This window comes from Bactrocera dorsalis, unplaced genomic scaffold (genome assembly GCF_023373825.1).
Source record: "Bactrocera dorsalis isolate Fly_Bdor unplaced genomic scaffold, ASM2337382v1 BdCtg268, whole genome shotgun sequence".
NCBI classification, from domain to species: Eukaryota; Metazoa; Arthropoda; class Insecta; order Diptera; family Tephritidae; genus Bactrocera; species Bactrocera dorsalis.
The window spans coordinates 1-26367 of NW_026038319.1; the positions used below are offsets into that span (position 1 = coordinate 1).

At 34.2% G+C, this 26367-nt stretch overlaps 12 protein-coding genes across 18 annotated transcripts; 4 read left to right on the top strand and 8 right to left on the bottom strand.

Annotated features, from left to right (window-relative positions):
- Positions 1-7: 7 nt before the first annotated feature.
- On the bottom strand, positions 8-1565 carry LOC125775345 (tubulin-specific chaperone D-like; the record flags this gene model as incomplete). The annotated part of the gene is made up of 3 exons (XM_049462073.1): positions 1153-1565; positions 281-1080; positions 8-211 (listed from the first exon to the last, which is right to left on the bottom strand). Coding segments are annotated over exons 1-3 (1165 nt in total), but the record flags the coding sequence as incomplete, so codon positions are not given.
- Positions 1566-1858: 293 nt separating this feature from the next.
- LOC105228736 (transportin-3) lies at positions 1859-6139 on the top strand. 2 transcript variants are annotated; one of them, XM_049462072.1, is made up of 6 exons: positions 1859-2207; positions 2287-3375; positions 3436-3602; positions 3671-4491; positions 4561-5110; positions 5179-6139. In XM_049462072.1, exons 1-6 carry the CDS (start codon positions 2091-2093, stop codon positions 5240-5242), a joined length of 2808 nt encoding a protein of 935 aa, XP_049318029.1. In that variant the 5' UTR covers positions 1859-2090; the 3' UTR covers positions 5243-6139. The 2 variants fall into 2 exon arrangements, with proteins under 2 accessions (XP_049318029.1, XP_011206982.2); XM_011208680.3 differs by having other exon boundaries at positions 1861-2207; positions 5182-6131.
- A 1117-nt stretch (positions 6140-7256) lies between these two features.
- On the bottom strand, positions 7257-10876 carry LOC105228735 (vacuolar protein sorting-associated protein 53 homolog). The gene is made up of 7 exons (XM_011208679.4): positions 10657-10876; positions 9981-10487; positions 9710-9917; positions 9066-9624; positions 8818-8990; positions 8481-8736; positions 7257-8414 (listed from the first exon to the last, which is right to left on the bottom strand). The coding sequence occupies exons 1-7, from the start codon at positions 10762-10764 to the stop codon at positions 7463-7465; spliced, it is 2763 nt and encodes a 920-aa protein (XP_011206981.2). The 5' UTR covers positions 10765-10876; the 3' UTR covers positions 7257-7462.
- Positions 10877-10968: 92 nt separating this feature from the next.
- On the bottom strand, positions 10969-11796 carry LOC105228733 (probable DNA replication complex GINS protein PSF2). Its single transcript, XM_011208678.4, has 2 exons — positions 11426-11796; positions 10969-11365 (listed from the first exon to the last, which is right to left on the bottom strand). Exons 1-2 carry the CDS (start codon positions 11668-11670, stop codon positions 11017-11019), a joined length of 594 nt encoding a protein of 197 aa, XP_011206980.1. The 5' UTR covers positions 11671-11796; the 3' UTR covers positions 10969-11016.
- A 232-nt stretch (positions 11797-12028) lies between these two features.
- On the bottom strand, positions 12029-14256 carry LOC105228732 (sorting nexin-20). 5 transcript variants are annotated; one of them, XM_011208674.4, is made up of 5 exons: positions 14107-14256; positions 13771-13830; positions 13377-13514; positions 12618-13314; positions 12029-12556 (listed from the first exon to the last, which is right to left on the bottom strand). In XM_011208674.4, coding segments are annotated over exons 2-5 (972 nt in total). In that variant the 5' UTR covers positions 13772-13830; positions 14107-14256; the 3' UTR covers positions 12029-12420. The 5 variants fall into 5 exon arrangements, with proteins under 5 accessions (XP_011206976.2, XP_011206977.2, XP_049318031.1 ...); XM_011208675.4 differs by having other exon boundaries at positions 13377-13537; positions 13767-13830; XM_049462074.1 differs by having other exon boundaries at positions 13377-13522; positions 13765-13830.
- Positions 14257-14586: 330 nt separating this feature from the next.
- LOC105228729 (gamma-secretase subunit Aph-1) lies at positions 14587-15684 on the top strand. Its single transcript, XM_011208669.3, has 2 exons — positions 14587-15078; positions 15138-15684. The coding sequence occupies exons 1-2, from the start codon at positions 14683-14685 to the stop codon at positions 15459-15461; spliced, it is 720 nt and encodes a 239-aa protein (XP_011206971.2). The 5' UTR covers positions 14587-14682; the 3' UTR covers positions 15462-15684.
- On the bottom strand, positions 15612-16402 carry LOC105228731 (transcription initiation factor TFIID subunit 10b). Of its 2 annotated transcripts, XM_011208671.4 has the most exons (3): positions 16279-16402; positions 15873-16147; positions 15612-15806 (listed from the first exon to the last, which is right to left on the bottom strand). In XM_011208671.4, exons 1-3 carry the CDS (start codon positions 16304-16306, stop codon positions 15699-15701), a joined length of 411 nt encoding a protein of 136 aa, XP_011206973.1. In that variant the 5' UTR covers positions 16307-16402; the 3' UTR covers positions 15612-15698. The 2 variants fall into 2 exon arrangements, with proteins under 2 accessions (XP_011206973.1, XP_011206972.1); XM_011208670.4 differs by having other exon boundaries at positions 15873-16316.
- A 255-nt stretch (positions 16403-16657) lies between these two features.
- LOC105228728 (transcription initiation factor TFIID subunit 10) lies at positions 16658-17540 on the top strand. The gene is made up of 2 exons (XM_011208668.4): positions 16658-17282; positions 17344-17540. The coding sequence occupies exons 1-2, from the start codon at positions 16962-16964 to the stop codon at positions 17449-17451; spliced, it is 429 nt and encodes a 142-aa protein (XP_011206970.1). The 5' UTR covers positions 16658-16961; the 3' UTR covers positions 17452-17540.
- Positions 17541-17579: 39 nt separating this feature from the next.
- LOC125775262 (methyltransferase N6AMT1) lies at positions 17580-18283 on the bottom strand. The gene has a single exon (XM_049462076.1). The coding sequence runs from the start codon at positions 18281-18283 to the stop codon at positions 17645-17647; it is 639 nt and encodes a 212-aa protein (XP_049318033.1). The 3' UTR covers positions 17580-17644.
- On the bottom strand, positions 17580-18812 carry LOC105228726 (SNAPIN protein homolog). Its single transcript, XM_011208666.4, has one exon. It carries the CDS (start codon positions 18702-18704, stop codon positions 18294-18296), a length of 411 nt encoding a protein of 136 aa, XP_011206968.2. The 5' UTR covers positions 18705-18812; the 3' UTR covers positions 17580-18293.
- A 327-nt stretch (positions 18813-19139) lies between these two features.
- On the top strand, positions 19140-20881 carry LOC105228725 (uncharacterized). Its single transcript, XM_011208665.4, has 3 exons — positions 19140-19429; positions 19497-19674; positions 19726-20881. Coding segments are annotated over exons 1-3 (1065 nt in total). The 5' UTR covers positions 19140-19427; the 3' UTR covers positions 20611-20881.
- Positions 20882-25166: 4285 nt separating this feature from the next.
- On the bottom strand, positions 25167-26195 carry LOC105228724 (bacchus; the record flags this gene model as incomplete). Its single annotated transcript, XM_049462071.1, has 2 exons — positions 25167-25754; positions 25997-26195. Coding segments are annotated over 2 exons (249 nt in total), but the record flags the coding sequence as incomplete, so codon positions are not given.
- Between the last annotated feature and the right edge of the window lie 172 nt (positions 26196-26367).

Here is a 26367-nt window from a genome sequence, read left to right on the forward strand (position 1 = left end):
CCTATACCCTTGGCTGCGCTCCAACGTATATCACTACCACCACTGCGCAATGCTTGTAACAATTCCTCTATTACTTCCTCGATGGCATCTGGCACAATGATTTCTTCGCCATCACCATCTGCATTATCGGTATCGGGTTCATTTCCGCTGGCGCTTTCATTAGCCGCGGCATTTGTTGACTTATTCAAATTCATAGCCAAGGAACGCGTGCCTGTAATTTAATTTTAGTGTAATTTTTATATGTTATTTCTTGTAAGGTTATCTATTTCTATATAAATACCACGCTTGTATCGCCAGCCTGCCAACCGTGGCTTCAAGTACACCAAACCAATGCGCTGCACAATCTTTATGTAGCACTTGTATTTCAAAAAATCATTACTATCTTTATATTGCAGTCCAACAATCCATTTCAACAATTTATCAGCGTATGGCAGCAAATCTTCGCGTTTGCCATGCTTCAAAATAGCAGAAACGGCAGCTAATTCACCGAATTTAGCATCGCCAGTTTCCGATTGATGTTGGCTCATTACCCAGTCCAAGTAACGTTCCAAATAAATATCCTTAATATCAGCACGCACTAAATATTTGGCAGCCAAATATGCGGCTATATTGCTACATGTGTCATTTGTGGCTGAATATAATTGACAGAGATCAAAAATCCGTTCCATTTTCGATTTGCTGTGCACATTTGTATGATTCAGCATTTGCGTAGTATCAATGCAGTTACCAGACGAAGCTGGCTCGCTAGGCTTAGTGGCGTAAGCATCTAAACGTGACATATGAAAGGGATTCAAAACCAATATAGACATCCAAAGCAACAGCATATACCGTGTTTCCCAGTGGTTATATTCATTGGGATTTTGACGTTCGAGCATTTCCAAAGCAAATTCGAGATCGGTCAATTCATGTGGTAAAAACTTTACCAATACTTTGTATGTGCGTACTTTAGTAATAATATACATATATTTGAAGGCGGCATGAATTTCGCCTTCCGACAACGCCCTATTATGAACTTTCGCTAATAACCGCTCCAATAATACATTCAAGTGCGGATCCAGTAAATGTGGTTGTTCTTGATATCTAAAGCATATGAGACATGTGCATTATTATTTTATGTCACCTGCAGTAAATAAGTATGTGCATTGAATGTACCTCGATAAAATTTCTGTGTACTGCTCATAGTCTTTTTCAAAGCCTGGCGCATCGCAAGCTTTCATACAATCGATCATTTCGAGTACTTGCTCCAATTCCGTAAACTGTTCAAGCGTATTGGAGGGACCTTCATCGTCCTTCAGTTCTTCGCATTGTAGCATTTTTAGACAGTAGTTATTCGACTCTTTTACTTAAAATTTTTGGCAATTTTTCTATATTTTCTCAACAGCCGGTTGCTGAGTGTGTTGCTTATGTTTTTTCTGATCTACGTAAATTTATAGACTTGCTTTGTTGTTGCTTTGCATGTGTTTATTTCAGTTGTTCTTGTTGGAGTTTTGTTGACTACATTTCATTCCCAAACATTGCACGACCAGATGACACATCAATATATCCCAATAAACATTTATAAAGAGACTTTCTTTTGAAACGGCATGGAAATAAAAATGTTAAAATATTAAAAAAGATTTCAGTGTTGGGTAACGCCAAAAATTATTTCGAGACCAAAAGGCGGTCAAATTTAGGCAACATACCATTATTGAAATTTTTTAATTTTAACGAAAATATTAATACTTCCAACAAACAAAAAAACACTTTATTAAGAATATATGTATAATAAAAACTTATAAACATTGAATTTTAAGCAAAATAAATAATATATTAAAGAATTTATTAATCCATAATTTTAAATTTATGTAGTGTTGTCTATTTTTCACTTTTGATTACTACCTGCGGTACACCCTGTCTACCTGCTCTCTGTGTTCGATCCCACCTCGTCTGGCAGTATAAAAGAATCGTCAGCTACACAATTATTGCAGAAGGAGTTGTGAACACGAAAAGTGTAAAGCTATAAAATTTCAGAGTTATTTTTACAACTTCTCAACAAAATTTATCAATCGAAACAAATTATTTAGTGAGTACGTCGTAGTGTTGAAGTGAAGATGGAAGCAGCGCCAACCGCTGAGTTAGTTTATCAGGGTATATGTACTCTTTTTCACAATAGTAATCCCAAAGAAAAGGAAAAGGCCAACAAATGGCTGGAGGATTTTCAGAAGTCGGTGAGTTATCTATTAAATTCAAAGCAGAACTTTATACAATATATTCGAAATTATTTCTTAACAAATGTCATAATTGCAGATATATTCATGGACAATTGCGGACGAACTGCTGCAGCAGAAACGCGATTTGCATTCGTGTTATTTTGCAGCGCAGACGATGCGTAACAAAATTCAAAATTCGTTCAATGAACTCCCACCTTCATCACATGAATCCCTGCGCGATTCATTAATTGTACACATCGGACAAATAACAAATGATACCGATGCAGTAATTGTAACACAGCTTAGTCTCGCCGTTGCTGACTTGGCACTATTAATGGCAGCTTGGAAGCAGCCAATTATCGATTTATTAGAACTATTATCGCCTCAAGCACAATCCGTATGGCCACTACTAGAGATACTAACACTATTACCAGAGGAGATAGATTCGCGATATTTGCGTTTAGGCTCGAATCGTCGGGAGGAGATTCATAAACAATTAGATGCTGCTGCGCCCAAAGTACTCGAATTTCTATGTATTTGTTTACAACGCAGTGATGGACATCAGGAACGACTTTTGAACTGTACCCTACGCTGTTTCAGCGCATGGGTCGCCGTGCAAGCAATACCCATGCATCATTTCACAGAGAATCCAGTGGGACAAAAAGTTTTCCAGCTTTTAAGTAGTGCAGAAACCTCAAGAAAATTACATGATACATGTACAGAATGTTTGTGCGCCCTACTTAGCTGCCTTGAAGCTAGTACCAGCCGTTATAAGCTGGATCCGACAATTGAAGCACAAATTTTTAATGCAGTGTGTTCCTTAGAAACGGCTTATCACATTAGTGTGGCACATGAAGATATCGATAAGACAATGAATTATTGTCGCATATTTACAGTTTTATGTGAGGCTTTCTTTTACGAAATGCTTTCAAACGAAGAAGTGCCACATTATTCAATTAAAGGACTGGATTTGGTGCTGATGTGTGTTGGTCATTTTGATTATGAGGTAGCAGAAATTACATTCAATTTGTGGTATCGCCTAAGTGAGGATCTCTTTCAACGCTATAATGATAAGTTAACATCACATTTTAAGCCACATATTGAACGGCTCTTGGGTGCGCTTTACCGTCATGCACAAATGGACGCTGATCACGATGGATTGATTGACGAACACGATAGTTTTAATGTAAGTGTGCAATAATTGTTTATGGGTGAAAAATATTAATTTGGAAATATTTTTCAACAGGATTTCCGACGCAAAGTGTCTGATTTAATCAAGGATGTAGCTTTCATTGTCGGTTCGGGTGCGTGCTTTAAACAAATGTTCCTTATATTACAAGCGCCGAATACAACGTGGGAGTCGACCGAATCCGCTTTGTTTATTATGCAAAATGTTGCCAAAAACATTATACCGTAAGTTGACAAATATTCATTTCATATTTTACAATTACTAAAATAATTTTTTATCATTTTTTTTCTAGTGATGAGAACGAAGTTATCCCCAAAGTTGTAGAGGCCATACTAAATTTGCCCGATAATACGCACATTGCGGTACGTTACACCTCAATCATGTTGCTGGGCGAACTCTGCGATTGGATCGAAAATCATGCGGAGTCGCTGCAAGCCGTACTCAACTTTCTACTCTATTCACTGCAACAGAAGAACGGCTTAGCCGCAGCCGCAGCGATAGCGCTCACATCCATCTGTGCCGCCTGCCGACAGAAAATGGTGTGCCACATCAGCGGTCTTGTCGAGATTGCACGTAGTCTTGATAGCTTTGAAATCAATAATGATTTAGCGATTGGACTCTTAAAAGGCATTTCGTTAATACTATCACGGCTGCATCACACACAACTGGAGACATCGATGCGTGAGATTATTTCCTTTCAATTGCAGCCATTAGCACTAATGGTGGAGAGCACAACTGCCACATTGGGTAGCGTACAGAAGGGTGAACGCACCGATCCCGCCTATTGGATTGATCGCGCTTGTGCCGTTATACGTCACACGAATCCGGACATTGCCGACGGTGAACTGCATCCCACTGTGCAGATACTAACTGATGCCTGGCCATTGTTATCACAAGTGATGGTTAAATATCAAACCGATGTACGCATTATGGAGCGTACATGCCGACTCATACGCTACGGTGTGCGTATGGTACGCAAACAGGCATCGGTTTTGGTTGAGCCATTGGTCAAGCAAATGATTTGTATATATGCGCTGCATCATCACAGTTGTTTCTTGTATCTCGGCTCGGTGCTAGTCGATGAATTCGCCAAAGCCGGTGAATGTATACCAGGTGAGTGTAGATTTGTTATGTAACATAACCTTCATGTACTTAATTGCAATTTCACTAATATTTGCACAGGTCTCTTGGAAATGCTGAAAGCATTCATTGAACCCACCTTTAGTATGTTACGTGTGGAGAACGGTCTCAAAAACAACCCAGATACTGTGGATGACTTCTTTCGCCTGTGTTCGCGCTTTATCGAATGCTGTCCTGTACCTTTTCTGCAGAGCACACTCGTCACACCGATTTTCCAGTGCGCTCTACTCGCCTGCACGCTCGATCATCGGGAGGCCAATTCATCGGTGATGAAATTCTTTTGCAATCTCTTGAAATGGGGACGCAGTTCAAATCAACGCCATCCCGAATGTCGCCCTTTGGTAAAAGAGATAGCCGAGCAAAATGGCGCAGCATTAATTCTAAATCTAATACATGCATCCGTATACTGTCTGCACTCGTATATGTTGTCCGATGTCGCCGATGTGATATATGAGCTGAAATCGGTGGAAACTAACGAGCACATGCACACGTACATCAGCACGGCACTCGATGCTTTGCCCAAGCGCAATAGTGGTGGCTATGTGACGGCAACGCAACAGCAATTGGACGATTTCACTGCCGCAGTGTTAAGGTAGGTCGTTAAAACACTCAAAACTTGAAAATTAAAATTTACAAATATTTTTTTTTTTCTCTTTCTAGCAGTGCCAGCACGCCGAAGACAATAACCGTAGCGCTGAAGAATTTCACACGCTTGTACCGCTAATTACAGCTTAAATTAAATGCATATAAACGAATATACTCGTAACTATGTATAACAGCAAATATTATGTATTTATATATATGTATGTATATTTTTTGCATACTTAAATGTATTTAACGAAATTTTAGAATTTGTTAAACTCCAACATAATGTAAATGTTGAAATTCCAATGCGGAATTTTTTTTTTTATAAAGTCAATTTAAGACGACTGACCATACAACAGCGATGTGTGTATGTAATATCTTATATTTAATTAGTTCATTTAACTAACCATGGATTTTATTTTATAAAATCACACAATATATATGTACAAAGCAATTTCAATGTAACAACTTGAATTATACATACAAAAAAAAAAATGAATATACATACATATATAGTATAATATATGTATATGTATATTTTTTGCCCAGCAAACCCAAACCGTCTATATATGGCGGTTTATAATTAAATTTGAGTAAAAAAGAAAATGTTAGCGTGTGTTAATAGTGAACAGGTTTAGCTAGTAGTGGCGTAGTTTATATTTTAGCAGAATGCAAATCAAAAAACCTACAAATACAAATGTAATCATTAAAATTAATACATTGAAATTTTGTGTTAAATAAAAAATGACGGAACAGGACCAAATTTTACTTTTCATTTTTCTTTTCCTTAGAAATAAGGCAATGCGCATGCGCAAATTTCAGCTTTAAGTTACTTGTAAAAGAAAAAATATACATACATTTTTTAGGTTAGGAATTTTAGACATAAAATTGCTTACTTAAAACAAAAAAACGGCAACTTCGGCTACACTGAAGCTATTACAACCTTCCCAGTTGCATTTCTTATAGCATAGAGGGTATAAGAAGATATCTTTATTTTGATCCGATCCGATTGACCCGATCTGTATAATTTTTTTCAATAATCCATGTCGAATTTCGATAAGATATCTTATCCCTACAAGGTCTTGATTTCTTGAGCTCTTGATACAGTGATCCAACATCGGCGGTATCTCAAAAACTAATTGGCGTATACACAGATGGACGACATAACCATTCCTATGACCGTCTGGTCAACGTTTTCGTAGCCGGAACGGCCCCGGATTTCTTATCCGGTCACGGACTGTCAACTCGGAAGAATTCTGCCGTTACAACAACAACATGGAAGACATTTCTTAATCGGCTCAGCTCTTGTTATTGCTGTTGTAACGTTTATCAAGTCCCCCTTAGAGTGATAACCTTTAGATAAGTTGCCACCGCGGTTATCCAACGGTAGACCCAGATAGCGTGCTGTCTCGACGGGTTTCTACGGCCGAAGTCACTTAACGGAAAACGCAAGAAAATATCTCGAGGTTTGGGCAAAGATAAAACAGTCTCCTGAAATATTTTTTCTCAAATCCCGGTTTATTTATGTTGCATCCACAAAGCGTCATTGAAATTCGATATATGTCTGTAAGTTAGAAGAAAAAATCCCGTGGGTTCCGCTCTAACGGGAATTAAACCAGATTTATATGTACGTCCAAAGGTAATAACGCGAGCTTTTTGGGAAATGTGAAATATTAAAATTACGCAGTCGTCTGTAGAGGTTATGGCCCGACATCAACACCTCTTTCGCATTTTTTAGGTAACCAGAAGCTCAAAAAGGTAGCAGCAACTTTCCTTGCCACTTCACCCCACCAGTCCTTATATAATTTTTCTACCAAAAAATCACTAGCGATAGCTCATTAAAGGAGAAATAGCCAGCTAGCAATAAGTTCGATATGCTAAGAATTATTTCAAGGTTATTACCACAAAGCATCAAAATAAAGCAGGATGGGGAAATAAAACCACACAAAGAGACCCATAGGTACCCAAAAGACAAAAAAACACATTGAAAATTACTCCTCCCCCCACACGCTAGATCTGAACTTTATAACCGTATCGGACCCACAACTTTCTCCAACCAATCAAAAACAACACGGCATTTAACCCCAAAATTATTCTCAATAAAAATTTGCCACTACAACAACAATAACTGCTGCACTAAACTACACAAAACATATGCACAAACTACAATAAGTTTATTATTATTTTTGTTTTTGCAACGACATATACATACATACATATACTTATTTAAACAAATAAATAATTTAAAGCGAAAACAAAATGGAATGTTGTAGTACTCACCAAAAAAGTAAAGTGAAACAAATCTTCTATAACTAAACAGCAGACGAATAAAGTCAGCAATCATTTACACAACAACAACTTATGGCAAACGCTTCTTCAACAAACTCTCCAGTTTGCGTATGCGACCACGATCGCTGCCGCTATTCGACGAGCCATCGGCGTGCTTATCTGCGCTGCCCGTAAAACTGCCGACACTGAAAATAAATGCACGTTTCGGTGTGGAAGTGGCACCGCCAGCTGGCGCAGTAGCAGTGGCCGCTGCTGACTGTGTTGAAGTAGCATTTTCTTCAGCCACTTTCGTGGACGATGAACTAGCATCAGTATTATCGTTGACATTCAGCTCCGACTGCGCCTGCGCGCTGTCCTCCTCAGCAGCTGTTGACAGTTCGGGCAAACCATCGACAACGGCGACATGAGAGGCAGTGTGTTTGAAGAGATCAATCAATTGCAATTGATCTACACGTTTCACCGCTTTCATATCTAAAATTTTCTGATATTCCGCAATGGTGATGTCGGGCAGGAGTTTAAGCACCTGCTGCGTAAAGTGAGCGGGCGGCTGTACGGGTGTCATGACCACTTTAATAATCATTTCGGCACGTGTCATATCCTTCACCACCACTTTGGTGTAACTGGTGGGCGCCTTGCGATTGACACTCGAGCCAATTGAAGGCAAATCAAGCAAAGCGGTCTTCAGGCTATGCGTATCGAGCAAGAGTTGTTCGCAACCCAAAACATTGTTGCTGCCATCGGAATGTGTCAACTTGCATTTGTAGAGAACGTTTATGAATTTCGGTATGAAAGCGTTGACAAACTTATGACAGAATTGAGTGAAATATTTGCGTGATGTGGCCAGATTATCGCGAATCACCGGTATGGTCTGCTTGAAATTCGTACAAATGCTGCTAATGAATGCACTCTGATCACCCACATTGCTTATGCTCTGCCACTGTACTTTGGACATGGACTGTAGAGGCGCTTCACAGCCCGCTTCCAAATCTTGGACCAGCAATTGTATGCAGTTCGAGATAATACTGTCAGAAATAAAAAAAAAAAAAATTAAATTGCAAACTTTATACAAATAGATACTTGCTACTAACCGATGAAAGACATCCTTTTCTTCCGACATATCTATTTTGTTGGCATAACCTGTAGATATTTTCTCCTTAAGTTTATCCTCCAATTGTTGCACTGTCTCCAGACAATATTCAGCTGTGGTTAGCACACAGCAGATTTGTATTAAATCTTCGCGTGAAAAACGTTGAGTATCGCCTTCTTTTAAGAAATTATGGAAAACTTGACCGGCGGCTGTGGAGAGATTCTGCATATCGCGTGTGAGCAAGGACATGCTTTTACCTTAAGAATTATTTAAAATAAAGATTAAAGACGAAAAATCAAGAATATGGTGAAGACGAATTTATAAAAAACCTAGCTCACCAATTGACGCTGTTGTTGTTAGCAATTTGGGTGTACTAAACTCTAATACTTTGCTGGCATATTCACGAAGATATTTCTTAAATACTAACGCCAATTCATACATTGGCTGTTCATTGCTCAGCTGGTTGCACTGCACCATACATTTCTTATAGAATACAAATAAGTCTGCCGAACTGTAGAAAAAAATTATTTAATTTTTTAAGAAGCAACCAGCACACCTATACAAACATGTGTATTCATGCACTCACCTTGGATAAACAGTGGTTTTCGATTCGGCCACTTTGAAGGGTTCCTTAGCCATTTCCACAAATTTCTCCATTAACTCCGATAGATTACGATCGATGCTCTTAATATAAATGCCTAGATGTGCTTTGAAGCAACTGGCAATTTGATCTTGAAACAAGCCAATGGTGGGCGGTGCATTTGGATCAACCGCGCCACTTTCGGGTAGTGCTTTAAGTGCAGTTGTTGATAGTCGCCGCTCAGCGCCCAAAGTTACGCCGGTGAAGCGTTTGGATAGCAGCTGTTCAAAAGCTTGTGTTTTATTGATGGCAAAGAGCAGCAGACGCACATCGATTTCGTTACTACGTTTAGACATGATTTGTGTGAGCTGTTCACGTGTTAGACGACAAAATTCGACAGTAATACGCTCAGACACTTCCCAGTCGAGTGGAAACACAACACCGAATTTATCCTCAAAGTCAAGTAGATGGCGTTTAAGCCAAGCATAGCGTTTGTCAATCTTATCCAGCCAAGCAATATCTTGGTTCTCGTGAAATAGTTGCACGTACTCCTCAAGTTGTTGTGCTATTTGTACGGAAAATTAAATTTTTTTGATTTTTATAAATAGAAATATAGAGATTTATAGCGAAATCGATTTGAAATAACGCACCTATAAACCACTTTAATAATTCCTTTTTGACTTTTGGATCCAAAACGGAAATCACTTTACAAGCATCAGCCAGCTGATTCAAACCCAAACGTTGCTTGTTGGTAGCATTTCCCGTAGCAGCTGACTTATGTGAGAATGCATCTTTAAAATCTTCTGTTATTTGTTTAGCCAATGTCACTTGAATTTTGTCAACATTTTGCGATAAATTCTAAAATATTAAAAATGATATATTCCTTTATTTATCTATATTAACAATTAGGTGTTTATTTACCTTTATTTCGTCAATATCAGAATATTGTTTAAAATGTTGGTTAACTTCAGTAATTGCTTGCAGTGGATTTAGTATTTCGCCATACAAACGCTTTTCAATCAATTTATTTAAACTTTCAATGCCGCCGACCAGCATATGCAAGTGATTTAGTGTCGTAATAGCAGAAGTGAGATTTCGTTTTGCACAATCCAATTGTTTGATATCGCGCGTAATCTCTTTTACCATTTCCTCTGTTTTTTCAGCACGCGTTTTCACATCAATAATGTGCGCATATAATGTTGTTATAACTTTTTGCGCTTCTGTAAGAGCCATTTGCCCATCCTGACCGGTATTGGTTTGGCCACGCACAACAGCACGTATATTATCATCTATTAATGACACTTCACATTGCATACGCTGTATGGTTTCATCAATGGTTACCAAGGACTGTTCATTTGGAAAAAGCTGATTAATATAATCGACTGTGTTGAAGTCAGGTGAGTCCATTGGGTCATCAGTTTTCAGCACCTGCAAACAAAATTGTTAAATGTGTTGAAAACTTGTTTTAAGTAATACATTGATGCAGTGAACATTCTCCATTGTACTATTTAGTTGCGGTACGTTCTCCAGATCCAAATAATACGATCGACTGTCTGACATACTGATAATTAGTATTCCCAAATAGTAAGCTACTTACCTTATCGATTGCATTCTTTACATCTTTTGTAAAATGGATACGATGGGTACCAGTAGTCGTAGTACCATCACCCACATCATCGTCCACTTCCAAAACTTTTGTGCTCATTTTTTAAATTTTTATTATTCTTTAATTTTATTAAAAATTGATGTCACTGCTGTTTGTTGAAACGAAAATTGCATCTACGCGAAACGTCATCAAAGGTGTAACAAACAGCTGATTGAACAGTTAAGAGTGGATGCCATACTGGTTAGAATATAAACCAAGAATATCTCTGATTTAAAACGTCAACAAAAGGCAAACCGAAATGGAAATTGTTTATAATTTTTTTTTAATCAAACTTTTACATATTTATTTACTTTATTGAGAGAAATGACTCGTATTCATTGAATTACTCAATCCTAACGTAGAAGTATCACGTTGCGTAGCCATAGCCGTTCGTTGATAACGCGCAATATGATCAAGTGAATGAGGCAATATTGGACGCACAGTATGCATCTCTAACAGCGTTAAATTATCCAATTTTGCATATGTTCCCTCGCCTTTGATGAATGCGTCGATGGAAGTTCGCAATTTTGCTTCACGAATATCAAAAATATCTTTGATAATTGTACGCAACTCTTCACATTTTGGCACATCGTCTGGTGCAGTACTCATGATCAGTTGTGCTTCTACCATATAATGCTCACTGGGCATCTTTGTGAAGAACCTATTTAAAAACGAGATTATGCTGTATATATACCCGATAACAATGCTTATTTTTACACACTTTGATTTCTTTTCTGCTTCCTTGATCTCTTCCAATAGTTCTATTTCCATCCATTCGGGAGGCACAATGCGACATTTTTGTTGCTTGCGTAAATGTATACCAAGCCATAGCGGCACGTGGACGGGAAGACCGGCACGAAATGGACCCACACTACCCGATATTAAATGCAGTGGCTCAAATGAAAAATTAGGTACAATACCAATTATGGATTTCTCGCCAATAAATTCTATAATACAAGGCTCCATTGCTACTTCGATAAGAACGCTATTTACTTTGAGTTTGCAGCTGATCGTATGAAAATTTAGCCGCCAAATTTGTAAACAAAGTGAAATAGCTTATCTCGCGTATCTACGTTCTATAGGAAATATCAAAACAAAAGTTTTGAAAGTGTTCGGAAATGACTAGCTATTAAAATATATATGTACATGTGCAAGACTATATATCATAATTTTTTGTTTAAAACAAATTAAAGTTTATATTAAAAGCTTTTTGGTAATATTTCATATAAAAATTATATATATTTTTTATTAAATTTTGTATAACGAGATATCCTTTACTTTATGTATAAATGCTGGTTTGTTTTTACAGAAAATACACGATATGTCCATTATATAATAAAAATAAATGTAATCTGTTAAAAACATTAAAACATATATAAACTAAACGCTATTATTAAAAATGTATACAATATTTAATAAGATAAATTCGTATATAAACAATTCACATGATTGACATTGTAAAAAATATATAAATTATTACGAGATTAGATTAGAGAATTACACTTTAGCACGAAATTCTAAATAATTTTAAACCTTTAAATAAAATATCGATAATTACAGAATTAAAATGTAATGTATGCACATTTGATGCAGTGATAGACAATTGCACTTTTAGCCTTAATTGCTAGAAGACGTTTACACCATGTACTAAATATCCAGTAGTTGGAACTTTTTAAGTGACATTAAATATGTGCGCGTTCTTTTATTATATTTTATTCATATGGTTTCAGTACGTGGATCCAAATTATGAATAGCTTGTATAAGAGTAACGTTACTTTTCGTATTAATGCCTTTTTTAGACATTTCTTCAAGGCGATCAGTTATTGGCTTTTGATCCAACCCCCGCTGCCACCTGAAAATATAGTTTTGTTTTATATACATATTTAATATTACAATATGTGCTTGGTACCCACCACAAATGCGTACAGGTGTGCAACAAGGGAATATACAATTGTAGGAGGTCGATGTCACACAGTGTATCGTATCGACTTAAGGCCAGAGTTGCCCAACGTTCGGCTGAATGATGAGGCACTGGAGACATAGTACAAGCCGCCACTAGGCGACATAGTATAAGTAGTACTGGTCTTGAACGATCCATGAAGATTTTATTCAGTAAGCGAAAACAATTTTCCAATAATGGTATTGCCATTTCATTACGACGCTCGTCCAACAATTGGCAGGCTTTGGACAATTCGTTATCTTGTAGAAAATGTAAAAAGGCAGGCGTATCACGTAACGTACTACAACTAGTTACATGCGTTAGAAATGTCTCAAAAGCAGCGCTACGCTCTGCAATTAAATCAGCTGAAAAATTGCCAACAAGCACCTTATTTGGGAAATATAAAGTAGACATTTTATTTGGAAACTCCTTCTTGAGTATGTTATATAGGTTCCGGAAGTCCGTATAACGACGTTGAATGCTTGCTGGTTGTGGATCGATGATTGAGGAATCTTGACGAACGGATAATTCGTAGATTACATAACGTTTTACTTTGAGATCCTCGCCATCGGGTGGCATAATGCGAGCAAGTTGAATTTCAAAACGTAATATAGTTGAACCATCATCGGGCAAAATGGGCGCTTCTAAGGATGCGGGACGTTCCCACAAATCTGAAGGTGAAACAATGCAATCAATAACATGAATAAAAACAATTCGCATCATATTCACTTACCCTTTTGTGGTGCTTTGGTAGAGTCATCATTTATAGCTAACGAGCCGGACTCTATAGTTATTGGACTTTCGAGCTCCTCTGTATTATCGGCTATATCGACTGAATGCACTTGAGTCCTTCTAGCCATTGCGGCGCGCACTTTAAAAACCAGTAAATACTTTCTAATTATGTTTGTTAATTAAAAAGCGTAGAAAATTCACTTAAACTTAAAACTATATGTTCAAATTAAAGTATAAACGCCAAACCAAATAACTATAGCTGATATTAAAACCAGTATAATCAAAGTAATCGAAAAAATGTTTTTGTTTACAAGAAATGTTTCTTTTTATCTTTACGTTGACTCTCAACAAAAGCAACTTTACCAATATCAATTGAACATATGAAACTTACTAACTGCCTGTTGCCACTCCCCTTGAACACTCTTTATGTGATATAGGGTTTCAGCAAATACTGTCTGAAACAAAACAAAAGATTATTCATCGCACTAAAATATATAAATACGCATTTATTTCTTTTTTTATTTATATTTATAATGCACAAATGACTAATAAGCCATTCCTTCATAAATGGAGGGGCATATTCAAGCTGGTTTGTGTAGTAAATTCATTTGCACCCTATTTTTTTCATTCTTTATAGTTACTAATAATAAACAGATGTAACATATTGATATTTAAAGAATATCAAATTCAATAATTATAATTAACATGGCAACTGTTAATTTGTAGTATACCTTCTAGAATGCAAAATATTCTTTGTTTGTTAATTTGTATTTGTTATATTTAACTAATCTCTCACTACAATTTAATCCGAGCAGATATTTGTGAATGAAAGTGCAATACTAATCTCGTACGATATTCATTAGTGTTAGTATAGCCAGATGTACAATTTATGTGATCGGACTGTGTTTATCTATACTGCGTTTAAACACGGACTCTTTTGCCGCTCAGTGCGTTTATATGGGCGACGCAATTCGAGTTTTTCTCCCCCCTTTTTGGGGTTCGTAAATGTTTTCTTTAACTGAATTGCCCATCAGCGAACTGTTATGAGCAAGAACACGAAATATGCCGTGCGAACACTAGCGGCACAGCGGCACTTGATCTTTCTCCCCCACACAAAAAACCGATTTGGCTGACAAAAGAATCCGTGTGTGAACGGCACTTGGAAGCTAATAAAAATCAGCTGTGTCTTTTTATAAAACTAAAACTGTTTGGCAACACCCATTTGCACAACAACAATTTCATTTGCAGAATTAAGTGTTTTGTAGCATTATTTTACCTGACAATAATTTTACACATTAATAAAGAAAATGACGCTTCCGGAGTTTTTTGGTTGTTCCTTCATCGCGTTTGGAACGCCCTTTGCGATGTTTGTTTTCACAATAGCGAATGATTCGATTCGCATAATTATTCTTATTGCAGCAGCCTTCTTTTGGTTATTATCGCTCTTGTCATCAGCCTTGCTCTGGTTCGCTATTGTACCATTACGCGAATACTTATGGTTTGGTGTAATATTCTCGGTGCTGTTTCAAGAGGGCTTTCGTTACATTATTTATCGTATACTGCGACGAACGGAGCAAGGTCTTCAAGCCGTATCTGAGAATCCTAGCATAATAGAAAACAAACATATTCTAGCATATGTTTCAGGACTTGGATTTGGAATAATATCAGGCATGTTTTCAATGGTTAATCTCCTAGCAGATATGGTGAGTATGATTGAAAGTGATATAAACTTTATGTATTTATATTTTTTTATGCTTTGTAGTCGGGACCAGCTACCATGGGACTTAAAGGAGGCTCGGAGGTGTTCCTAATAACTTCGGCTACACAAGCACTTGCTATGATACTGTTACACACTTTTTGGAGTATTATATTTTTTAATGCCTTTGACGTTAATAATTATATGCACATAGCTTACGTCGTTGGAACACATCTCTTTGTTTCTCTGATTACATTACTGAATGTACATGAGATGTATTTAGCTACATTATTACCCAACTACATTATTCTCTTAGCGACTGCGGCTTTGGCATTTAAGGTAGCTGGAGGCAGCAAAACTTCGTTTTTGCGTTTTGTTAAGTGCCAATGAGACCAAAACTTATGTATATATACGTACAATACCGAAATATTTGAACACCTCTGGCATTAACTAAATAAAATCAATCAATTAATTTTTAATTTCAGTGTAATACTAGTTAAGACTACATAACTAACATACTAATAATATAAGTAATTCAACTTCATTTATATTTAAATTTATTTCATGTGAATAATCATGATAGAATATATAATAAAAAGCCATTACAATAATAGATCCGCATTTTTCTCATGGGAAATACTGTGCTTTCCTCACTGTTATACCATAGTCCGCAAGTGCGGGCGCCAAGTCGTCCATGGTTAAAGTATATTTGCGATCTTTTGCTGGTTTTTGACCCTATTTAAAGAAAAGAATGTACATATATATAAATAATGACTTATCTGATTACACATATATTCTTACTGGTGTATGTGTTCCAGGCGTGTTGCTTTGACTATTACTGCGGGTTTTGCACTGCTGTAATGCGTCATTGGCGACATCGGAAATAAATTTTTGTGTAGCCACCGATATAAGACGAACAATACGGGGATCATTCGACTCAAATCCTGCAGAATTAAGGTAACAAGCAGTTACTGCATCTGGTACTGTGGGTACGTAATCCTCCAGTTGCAGCATAAAATCGCTCAATTGTTGAACAGCGGCTCTTTCCTCAGGTGCTACGGAGCCAACTGAATTAGCTGCATTTGAGTTAGATGAGTTTGGACGATAAATACCAAAATTAGTTCCAATCATTTTAATATATTAATAGTTTTTTTTTATTTTTTATAGTTGAAATTAAACTTAAAAAAATAACTATAGTTGTTTTTACTTCTTATATTCAGTTCTCTCTTTCGCATTTTTAAACGTCACAAAACTAGGTAAGCACTTTTGTCATAAAGCGAAGCAGTGTTGCCCCGTTAATTTTTGTCCTACAGTGTCTAAACGATAGAAATTTTATATTTGTTATTATTTTCAAAAGTATTTTAAGAAGTTACGTTTTCTATTTAAATACACGAGCAAAAAAATAACAATATATTCAATAATGAAATAGTTTTCTCTTTAATAATAATTACGGTACTTTCTCAAAATAGTTTTTGTTATTCTTCTAAATAATTTTCTTGTGGATTCTATGTGGATTGTTTAGAAATGCAACCGAATGGTGTTATCAAAACAAAAAACATATGTGTCAGCACAACTACATCAAATGGTGTATAAATAAAATAATCGACTTTGGAACTAAATATCGTCGTCCGTGATCATTATTGAAAAATAAAATTTTAACACATAAAAAATAGTTCTTAGATAAAAAACGATTTTTAATTAATCAAGCTCCAATCGATATATATAGAAAATTCAATTCTTTTTATTATTTCAAAAGTAATTACTTAGGTCAAGTTGTCTCACATCTCTAGATTAAATTGAAAAAACAATATACACAAAGTATCCACTAATACGCAAAGTGAAATTTTAAAGAAAGAAAAATAATTAACAAGCTTAAATTTTCACATTAAAATGGTTATTGGAAATGAAGAAAATTCACCAGCGCCTGCTTCACCACCAATGGATCAGGAAGACTCACCACCATTACCACCTCCACCAAGTGAGGCACTAGGTGAATTGTTGGAACAAATGGAAGATTATATACCGACAGTACCAGATGGTCTGACGGCACGTTTTCTTAATCAAGCCGGTTTCGAGACTATGGACCCTCGTATTGTACGCATAATTTCGGTTTCTGCTCAAAAATTTATATCTGATATTGCCAACGACGCATTGCAGCATTGCAAGACCCGCACAAGCAGCCAACATTCTGGCGGTCACGGTTCAAATAAGGTAATACGAAGAAAATATTAAAACAAACAAATTTGTAAATAGAAATGCGTTATTTTTTCAGGACAAAAAACCGAATAAAGATCGTCGTTACACTTTGGCTATTGAAGATTTGACACCAGCCTTAGCTGATCATGGCATAACTATGCGAAAACCGCAGTACTTTGTTTAAATTGATATACCCATCTGAAATATTTTGTAATAATCATTTCAACTATAATTAAATTTTATCATATCTCAATAAATACGATTGGAAAAATACCTTCGATTCCATATATGAAAAAGATAAATAACAAAAAATTTGGAGAAAATATTTATTTATATTTTACATCAAATTGATTGATATTTTTATGATACCTTAAAAATCATTTTCGTGTTATCTTTAAAATGTATAGATATTCGCCAGGAATCCGTCTTTCCATAAACTTAATTGCAGTAAAGCCCAAAGTATTTAAATTGATTATTAATTCATCTGGTTTATTTTCACGTAGCGCCAACAAATAGAAAACCCCTTTTGCAGATAAAATGCTATCCAAACTCTTGAGCAGTTCATCAATTACACGTCTACCATGTACACCTCCAGCCCACGAAAATGTTATTTGTGAGTTGGTATATGATTGATTTTTTAATTCTTCGTCCGAGGTTACCACGTAAGGCGGATTGAATACAAGTAAATCGATCGTCTTTTTACGCAAAAGATCTACCAAGTTGCAATTTATGCTTTCCACAAATGTACCGTTATGATTAGCAGTTTTTTTCGTTGCCTTGCAAGCATATGGATTTATATCAGTAGCTAGGCAAAGTGTTTCTTTTAACTTTTTTGCCAACGCAGTAACAATGATACCACTACCCGGTCCAACTTCCAAGCATACCTGCGGTTGTAAACTCTCGATAAATGATAGGTCAGCTTCTAAGGCATCCAACAATAGAAAGGAATCTTCTGCTGGCTCATACACTTGTTCGTAATCGATTGATGTTAGATGATCTGTGTAAGGAGTTTCCATTTTTTTCTTTTTAAGATATATTTGAGCTTAAAGCTGAGTCAAGAAGAGCTTGTCTACGACGTTGCTCTTTTTCGATAAGTCTATACAATCCAGTCAAACGTTCCTGGCTTGTACTGAGAACGTTTGTTATAACTGTTACCTTATGCTTCACGTTTATCAATTCTTTAACTTTGCTAGAAAACTCAGGAATATTATGTTGCGCCTTCTCTATTTCCACCAATTGCACCGAAAGTGAGTCCAATTGTTTTTTTAATTCTACTTGTGATGCACGAGTAGCTTGTATGTGTTCGTCCAATTTCTCCACTGATGGTTTAAAAAAGTTCACGATACCTTCCGCCAGTATATCACGGGTAGGATTTGTGCAGAAATTTTCGGTATTTTCATCCAATGATGTCACAGTGCTATCTGAATCTTTGTCCATTGCTGAATTCAGAATTCTTAGCAAACAATTTAATTTTCACAAACTCTCATTTAACATAATGAACAAATGTGCAAAACAAAAACAGTCAGTCTAAATGGTTGCCGTTTGTTAAGTTTTAACCAATGTAATACATTTTTCTAAACGGTTCATTGACACAATATTCTACTTTGATTAATAATAATAGATATAATTGTTATCTGGAAATTTATGAAAAGAGAATGCTCACTGGAATATGTGAAATATGTTGATTAAAGTTCGTTACTTTTCTGTAAATAATATTTCTTCCAAATTGTAGATTTATAAATAAAAACTTGGGTATAATCACACATTATTTTTGCAGCATGAAGAAGTTGAGCTCTGGCAACCATAGCCTGCAAGGCCAATAGTTAGCAGAGTTACAGGATGGTATTCAAATACATATAATTTATTTCCAGTTAACTAATTAAAATACAAAATTTCGAAATAATTTTACTCTTGTAAAATATTTTACATATGCATTCATATTTTGAATACCTTACATATTTTTCAGATACTTCAAAATATAGCTAAAAACCACCAACTTTGGATTAAGCGAAAAATTTCGCTTCGAACTTATTTCATTCTCATTTTTTCGATATCGAAATTCTAAGTGAAATCAAATCGAACAAATTGCAGTGATATTAAACCACTCTGTTGTGTTGGCACTAAAATTATTTGTCAAAAAAAAAAAAAATCGTCTACGAAATGTAAGTAATATATTTTTCATAAAATAGTAATATAGATGTGCAATCGTTAATTTATTTAAAAATAAAGGGGTCGACATAAAAATGGTGCACAGGAAGCCATATTGGTTAAATTTATGCAAGAGTACCCTGATCTTGCTTGTGGTACATTGTCGAACAAACAACTGAGAAATGATCTGTGGAATTTGCTGGCCAATAAGCTGAATGTTCGCGGCCCACCAAGGAAAACACCTGAACGGTGGAAAAAAGTTAGTAAAAGTACAAATATTTCATCAAAATTATATTATTATTTTGTATAGGTTTGGTTCGATTGGCGCTCTGCAGTTAAGAGGAAAATTGTACAGGAGAGAAATGAAGCTGCCGCTGGAGATCAGGATGACCTACAAATTAGAAAAACTTTTCTATCGTCAATTGAAAATAAATTAGCACACATTTGTGGATTTTTAGATAACGACATCGACGGTATTGACAAATTAATCAACGCTGATACCAATAATGAAGTTTCAGTGCCTTCTAAAGTTGATTTTGAATCTGGAAGAGCATCTGTATCAGAAGTGAGTAAAGATTTGGGTGCTGATGCAGATATCCACGCTAAATCAATCAAACCAGAAGATTTTCGTGAGCACTATGATAACATCACCAATGTAATCAAAGAAGAATTGATACTCGATGAGACTGATAATGAAATACTAATGGATTCAGATAATGGTTTTACTACGTTCGATTTTGGCGATAATAGAAATATCACGGAAACAGAGTGTATAACCGTGCAGCCCTTTGTCATGTGCCACTCAACACAGAGTGAGGTAAAAAGTGAAATACAAATTAGTGACGCTGAGCATCCGCCAAAAGAACGTAACATAAATTCATCACAAAAAGCGAAAGCGAACGATGAAGATGTAGTTCAGCTTGTTTCACAGCAAACCACATTAATAAAATCAGTTGCCAAGCTAATCAAAAAGACTGCCAAAGGACAAGCTGAAAGCTTGAGTGTCATGAAAGATATAAGAAACGGTCTGAAGGAAATGTGTGAATCAATAAATAAACTTAACGAAGCAACAGCTGAAAAGTTAAAAGAGCAACGTAGGCATAATTATGAAATAGAAAAATTACGGAGAGAAGAAATGCTGTTACAGAAGCAACAACTTGAATTGAATGAGTTGGCTACATTTAGAAAAGATTAAAATAGACATTTAAGTCGTTAAAATAGTATTTATATTTTTTCACACTATGGTAATTTTGTAAATGTGTAAAGTACACTTATTTAACATCATTCCAAAAACCGCTTTAAGTTTTTTAAATAAAATATGCCTTATATAATAACTTGCATTAAATCTTTGTTAAGACTAATCGATTAAAGCTATGAAAATCTTTCTGATTCTGATGTATCTAGTTGTAATGTATACATAGATACCGTAATGAAATGAGAATGTTTAAATAAAAAAAGATATTAAAAAGTGGAGTTCTCATACTAATTATAATTTTTTGAAGTTTTATCTGAGGCTCTAATTAATCAAAATGTAATGATATAACTTAAGCTGTTAATGAAGATATTGATTTTGGAACGAACTGTGTTTTTAATATCAGTCAAAAGTCCTGTAACGTTCTTTCGGTGATTGTTGGAAAGAGAATTTTCAACTTTTTTTGAAAAAAAAAAAACACACACACATACACAGAAACCATCAAATATCCGTAGTATTTATTCCAAGTTTTGGCTTCTACAACTCGTTATCTTAATCCTTTTTCTCTTAAAAAATGATTTTGCATATACATACATGTATGTATGCATTGCAAATATATGCCGATAATAGTTTCGGAAATATGAACTTATGTTGTTTTGTGTCTGTTTACATAGTCGGTAATGATCGAAGGATTAAGAATTTTGATAATAACTTCGAATTTTTAAACCACTCTGAAGTGTAAAAATTTTTCACAAAATATTATTTTTTGGAATTTATTCTAGTCCATGATCATTACTTGCATAAATATATTTATGTATATTTTTTTCAAAGAGTTTTGCATTTGAGGTAATTTCTAAACAGAAAAGTCTTCTTCACCAACTGACACTTTTTTCAGAGGTCCTCCAGGAGATCGCCAAGTGGATTACGGGAATTTAAATTAAAAAAAAATGAATCGAAAGGAGTAAAAATTAGGATATCATCAAGAAATTGGTACATGGGTTCCTAGGCAAAAAAAGGGAGTATGAGTTCGTAGATGGGCGTAATTGTACCAATGTAATGACCACAAAATTAACCGAAGACATACATACATACATATACATACATATGTACACTGCACTATGAACACTAAATAAGGATACGCAACTGTAATTTGTCACATTTGGGTTCGTAGTAGCAAGGGGCATCTGTATACTTGGCGATGTTCCGCCAAGGATTTATGCATACATATTTACATATATATCTCGTAAATCACTTATGATACAATAACCAAATTCGTTCAGGACAAAGCACCTCTTACCACACTGTAAAAATATATGAAATCGGAGAATAATCGGATCCACTCGCTTTGTTAAAAACTTAGAGTGATAAATCAATAAATAAAACCGACAGAAACTTTAAATTTTACGTCGGAGATGACAGAAGAGGCTTTTATAGAAGTCAACGTCAAAATAAGTGAAAACGCATATTTCAGGACCTACACGACCAGTATCGTCCAAACTTAGTTCTAATATTATATTGACATTAGTATGCTCCAGTGCGAAAGTGAGCGAAATCGTACCAATGACCACGCTTTTTTCCAACACGACACAATTTCAAATTCAATCTGATTCTTTCACTCTGTCTTATGCCAATACCTCGAAGTTTTTTATAACCCGAACTCTTAAATTGGCAATAGAAATCAAATTTCATACAAATTTCCTTCAATAACTCGAAGTCTCCTAACTCGACATTTTTTGGCAGATTATGGTGATTCGAGTTAGGGAAGTACAACTGTAATTATATTGATATGAAAATAACATATTTTTTCAATAAATTAAAAATACATATAGTATGTACGTGTCTTTATACATATACATACATATACCATTCTTTTAATAGTATTATTTATAAATATAGCTGGTGAAATAAACACTTTACATATACATGTACATATGTATGTATGTAAGTGCTTCTCATTTGATTATTGATTATTGACGAAGTCTCTCGAAGTGTCTGTATCGTGTTCTCGTACTTCACTTTGTTCGGTGTGTTACCAATTTTGTTGTTGTTATTTTGAACGATTGTTGGCAGAGTGGGTGTTTTGAGATTTAAGGCTCATACATATAAAATTACATTTATGCATATACATATATGTACATAAGTACATACATATATAAACATATTAGTGTATATATCACTCCATTACCTGAGGGTGGTTTATTGTTTCATTGGTTAGTGGTTTTATTTGATTTATTCGTTTGTTGTTGCTGTTATTGAACTCCCCTTAGCATGCGATATTAACATTGTTTGGCAGAGAATTTATAACCAAGCACATTGTATGTATATAAAGTGTATCGCATTCGGATTATATACTTACGTAGAAATGTTAACTATTGAGTTGGGTGTGTTGTATGCATGTATGCATGAATATGTATGTATATGTAGTATGTACGGCTTTGTTACGCAGTAAATTGCGTGTTAAATATTTTCCATGCGTATTTACATGTATTTGAAGGGGGTATACTTTACTTAAATTGTAAATATGTAAGTATAGATATGTATAAATGCCTATAACTGGCTATAAATCTACATATATTTGATTGATATATATGTATGTATGTATGTATATATATTCAACCGCTTGAAACATATTCTAATAAATATTTCCGTATTTAAATATACATACATACATACATACGTTACATACAGCAGCGGCCGTCTATATAGGCAAGTTAGGCAATTGCCTTGGACGCAAGAATTTTAGGGCGACATTTTGACTAATTTTCATTACATACATATATATCTATTTATATACTGAACAGATTGTTAAGCAAAATTTTTTCCCTAACAATAAGAATCCAACGTAAAAAAACTCTTCATTTAAACTTTTTTAAATTTTAATTTAAACAATTTAAATCGTACCTAAATTATAATTATTTTCCCATGAGTGTATATAACATGAGATTTTTTGAAATTTTGCATTAAGCAAGTAAACCAACAACTTTTGAAAGCAATATTCAAATACAAAATTGTATGCTCTATAAACAAGATCTGATCATAAAATCAATATTTCACAAGTTATGCACAAAGTTATACATCAAATGTACTGATCATTCATACAAGTGATTTGTGCATTCTGTGTTGCTCATACGACATGGTGTACATATTGTATTCACAAAGTATGTATGTACATAATCAAAACCGTTAACTTCTTTTAGGGCAAAAATTGAAACTTCGGGGACGATTGCAAAAAAAAATCAGTTTAGTAAATAACGGACACCCTAATACTTATATATGTATGTATATATGTATATATACGTGCAATGTTTCTATGTGTATCTACCCATGCATGTAACTCAATACATGCTCGCAATAAAACTACAACTTGGCAAATTTATCATTTTACTACCAAGTATATATGTATATACATAGTATGTACATACATACTTTCGGTATAATTAATACTTTTTATTTATTATATATTTTTCATATAACATATGTTTCTCTTTTTTTTTGCATGTATAGTTAGTAGTTAGTAACTTCGTTCATTTAACCGTATTTATAAATGTTTGTATAAACAAATGAGGTCTTTTGTTTTGTATGATTTTATTTTTCATTCAGATGTTTAACATTTTTATTGGATATAAATACTTTTGTTTTCTAATGCATGGTAAAATTTTTAAATAATACTGTATAGGGAGATGTTTAGCTTTATTAAGTGTTTTTTACAATATATTCACATGCAAGCAGTTGTATAAGAATGCAATTCTACATTACGTTATTTTAAAATTTAAAAATTAAAATTGATTAGTTTTTAAACGACTTTGACTTCAATTCGTTATTTTAAATTTGTTATTAGCACATATATGTATGTATGTATAAAGAAAAATATTATACAAAAAAAATATTTTTTTAATTTTAATGATATCCCCTATTTATTAAAACCGTCATTAGATTCTTTAAACACACGGCCGATTCGTATACATTTTTAATTGAGGTTAGGTCTTCATGCAACAAACATACAAAAGAATTTCACACATAACCATATTTAAAATAAACCACATTCATACGTTAGTTTTCAAAAATAGTGTTTGTATAGTCAAAAATAATTTAATTTATAGTCAAAAATAAATATACGTATAGGTTAGTTAGTTAAAAGTTTTTAATAATTATTATTTTTCGTCATAACTAAACGTAATTCTTTAGTGAGACACATTGCAGTGCTTCCGATGATATTTTGTGTAGCATTAATTTGTCAAGTTCAATAGAAAGAGTAAATATGAAACCACAAGCTATCCAAACACTTACCAGCTTTTTTTATGTAGCTTTTATGATTATTACGAATTATGTATTTTTAGAAAAAAATTTAACACAGAAACGCCGTCAGTTTTACAATTACGCCACCAACAACCTTTTTACCTTCCTTTGACGCTAAAATTTTAAAAATAGTTTATTTTTTGCCTTGCCATCGCCGCTAAAAATTTGGAAATATTTTTGTTTCTTCACCTCCCTTCGACACCAACAATTTGGAATTATTTATTTTTTTTTGTTTTTGGGTAAATAATAATTTTTCGCAGGAGTTAAATTTTTTTCACATAATTTTCTTTTATTTAAATACTTTTCATGTTTTTTGTATTTTTTACTCAATTGTAACGTTTCTAATTGCTATTGTTGTAATTTGTGTTCATCATTTTCATCTCATTGTTATTATTATTATTTAATATTTTTTGTTTAACTCATCTTTTCATCATTACGCTTAAGTTGTTTATATATATGTATGTATATATATATATAATTATATATTAAAATGATAATATACGTAAGACTTAAGTGTAAAGGAAAAAATTATGCAGTTTGTGGGTTTTTTTCGCCTTTTGTTGTTCTCATCATCATCATTCTCTTATTTTTTTATAAAAAAAATTACACATAATACAATTAAAATAAAATAAGAAATTAAAAAGTATTTCTTAACATAATAATTATATACTTCTTTCTTCATCATTTTTGTTTCTTTGTTTGTGTTATTACATTTTTTTGTTTTGCAGTTTTTTAAGTTTTCTTGCATTTTTTATATTTTTTTTATATTTAATTTAAATGGTTTTGACTACTATATTATTATTACGCCTGATCATCTGAGCCGGAGCCGTCGTCGTTCTCGTCGTCGTCATCTGCAATAGAAAAATTATTCTATTAGTGAAATATTTACAAATTATATAAAAAAAAATAGTGATGCATTTTGAAATTTGAAAAAAGAGGTAATGAATTTTTGTCGAAAAAAATTGTTAAAAAATTGTTTTTGTTAAAATGAAAACAAAAACACGAGTTAAACTCTTGAAAATGTATATGAAAATTAATTATCGTTCACTATTGACTATTTTTAATAAATATTTAACACTTTGCAAAAACCTACCGTCGCATTCGAGGTCTTCCTCCTCACCATCGTAGGGGATATCATATTCGTCACTTTCAATTTCACTATCACCCTCGGTGATCTCTTCTAAAACCTCTTCATCATCTGAATCAGCATCAGCGGCCTTTTCTTTTTTGGCCTTCTTTGATTCAGCGGATTTTGCCTGGAATAAAAATAAAAATGTGTAAGTATAAACATGTTTAGTTCAATTCATATAATAAATTTTTTGTTTAATATTTTTGCTGAGTTCACAATCAGTAGCACGAAACGTCAAAAAAATCATATGAAAGTCTCTTAACAAGAATTAATATGCAATTACAATAACAAAAAGTCACATACTAGCTACATTCACATATTTTTGTTCTAATTTT

Excerpts from the sequence above, each read along its gene's own strand:
- LOC105228726 (XM_011208666.4), bottom strand. The coding sequence starts at position 18,704 with ATGGACAAAGATTCAGATAGCACTGTGACATCATTGGATGAAAATACC.
- LOC105228729 (XM_011208669.3), top strand. The coding sequence starts at position 14,683 with ATGACGCTTCCGGAGTTTTTTGGTTGTTCCTTCATCGCGTTTGGAACG. Across the intron at positions 15,079-15,137 it reads TTAATCTCCTAGCAGATATG|TCGGGACCAGCTACCATGGG; the intron begins GTGAGTATGATT and ends TATGCTTTGTAG.
- LOC105228725 (XM_011208665.4), top strand. Across the intron at positions 19,675-19,725 it reads CACCTGAACGGTGGAAAAAA|GTTTGGTTCGATTGGCGCTC; the intron begins GTTAGTAAAAGT and ends TATTTTGTATAG.
- LOC105228728 (XM_011208668.4), top strand. The coding sequence starts at position 16,962 with ATGGTTATTGGAAATGAAGAAAATTCACCAGCGCCTGCTTCACCACCA. Across the intron at positions 17,283-17,343 it reads GCGGTCACGGTTCAAATAAG|GACAAAAAACCGAATAAAGA; the intron begins GTAATACGAAGA and ends TTATTTTTTCAG.
- LOC105228733 (XM_011208678.4), bottom strand. The coding sequence starts at position 11,670 with ATGGAGCCTTGTATTATAGAATTTATTGGCGAGAAATCCATAATTGGT. Across the intron at positions 11,366-11,425 it reads GAAGCAGAAAAGAAATCAAA|GTTCTTCACAAAGATGCCCA; the intron begins GTGTGTAAAAAT and ends GTTTTTAAATAG.
- LOC125775262 (XM_049462076.1), bottom strand. The coding sequence starts at position 18,283 with ATGGAAACTCCTTACACAGATCATCTAACATCAATCGATTACGAACAA.
- LOC105228732 (XM_011208674.4), bottom strand. Across the intron at positions 13,315-13,376 it reads TACCAAAGCACCACAAAAGG|ATTTGTGGGAACGTCCCGCA; the intron begins GTAAGTGAATAT and ends TTTCACCTTCAG. Across the intron at positions 12,557-12,617 it reads CACACCTGTACGCATTTGTG|GTGGCAGCGGGGGTTGGATC; the intron begins GTGGGTACCAAG and ends CTATATTTTCAG.
- LOC105228731 (XM_011208670.4), bottom strand. The coding sequence starts at position 16,202 with ATGATTGGAACTAATTTTGGTATTTATCGTCCAAACTCATCTAACTCA. Across the intron at positions 15,807-15,872 it reads CGCCTGGAACACATACACCA|GGTCAAAAACCAGCAAAAGA; the intron begins GTAAGAATATAT and ends TTCTTTAAATAG.
- LOC105228736 (XM_049462072.1), top strand. The coding sequence starts at position 2,091 with ATGGAAGCAGCGCCAACCGCTGAGTTAGTTTATCAGGGTATATGTACT. Across the intron at positions 3,376-3,435 it reads ACGAACACGATAGTTTTAAT|GATTTCCGACGCAAAGTGTC; the intron begins GTAAGTGTGCAA and ends ATTTTTCAACAG. Across the intron at positions 3,603-3,670 it reads GTTGCCAAAAACATTATACC|TGATGAGAACGAAGTTATCC; the intron begins GTAAGTTGACAA and ends TTTTTTTTCTAG.
- LOC105228735 (XM_011208679.4), bottom strand. The coding sequence starts at position 10,764 with ATGAGCACAAAAGTTTTGGAAGTGGACGATGATGTGGGTGATGGTACT. Across the intron at positions 8,991-9,065 it reads AAAACCACTGTTTATCCAAG|TTCGGCAGACTTATTTGTAT; the intron begins GTGAGTGCATGA and ends TTTTTTCTACAG. Across the intron at positions 8,737-8,817 it reads AACAACAACAGCGTCAATTG|GTAAAAGCATGTCCTTGCTC; the intron begins GTGAGCTAGGTT and ends ATAATTCTTAAG.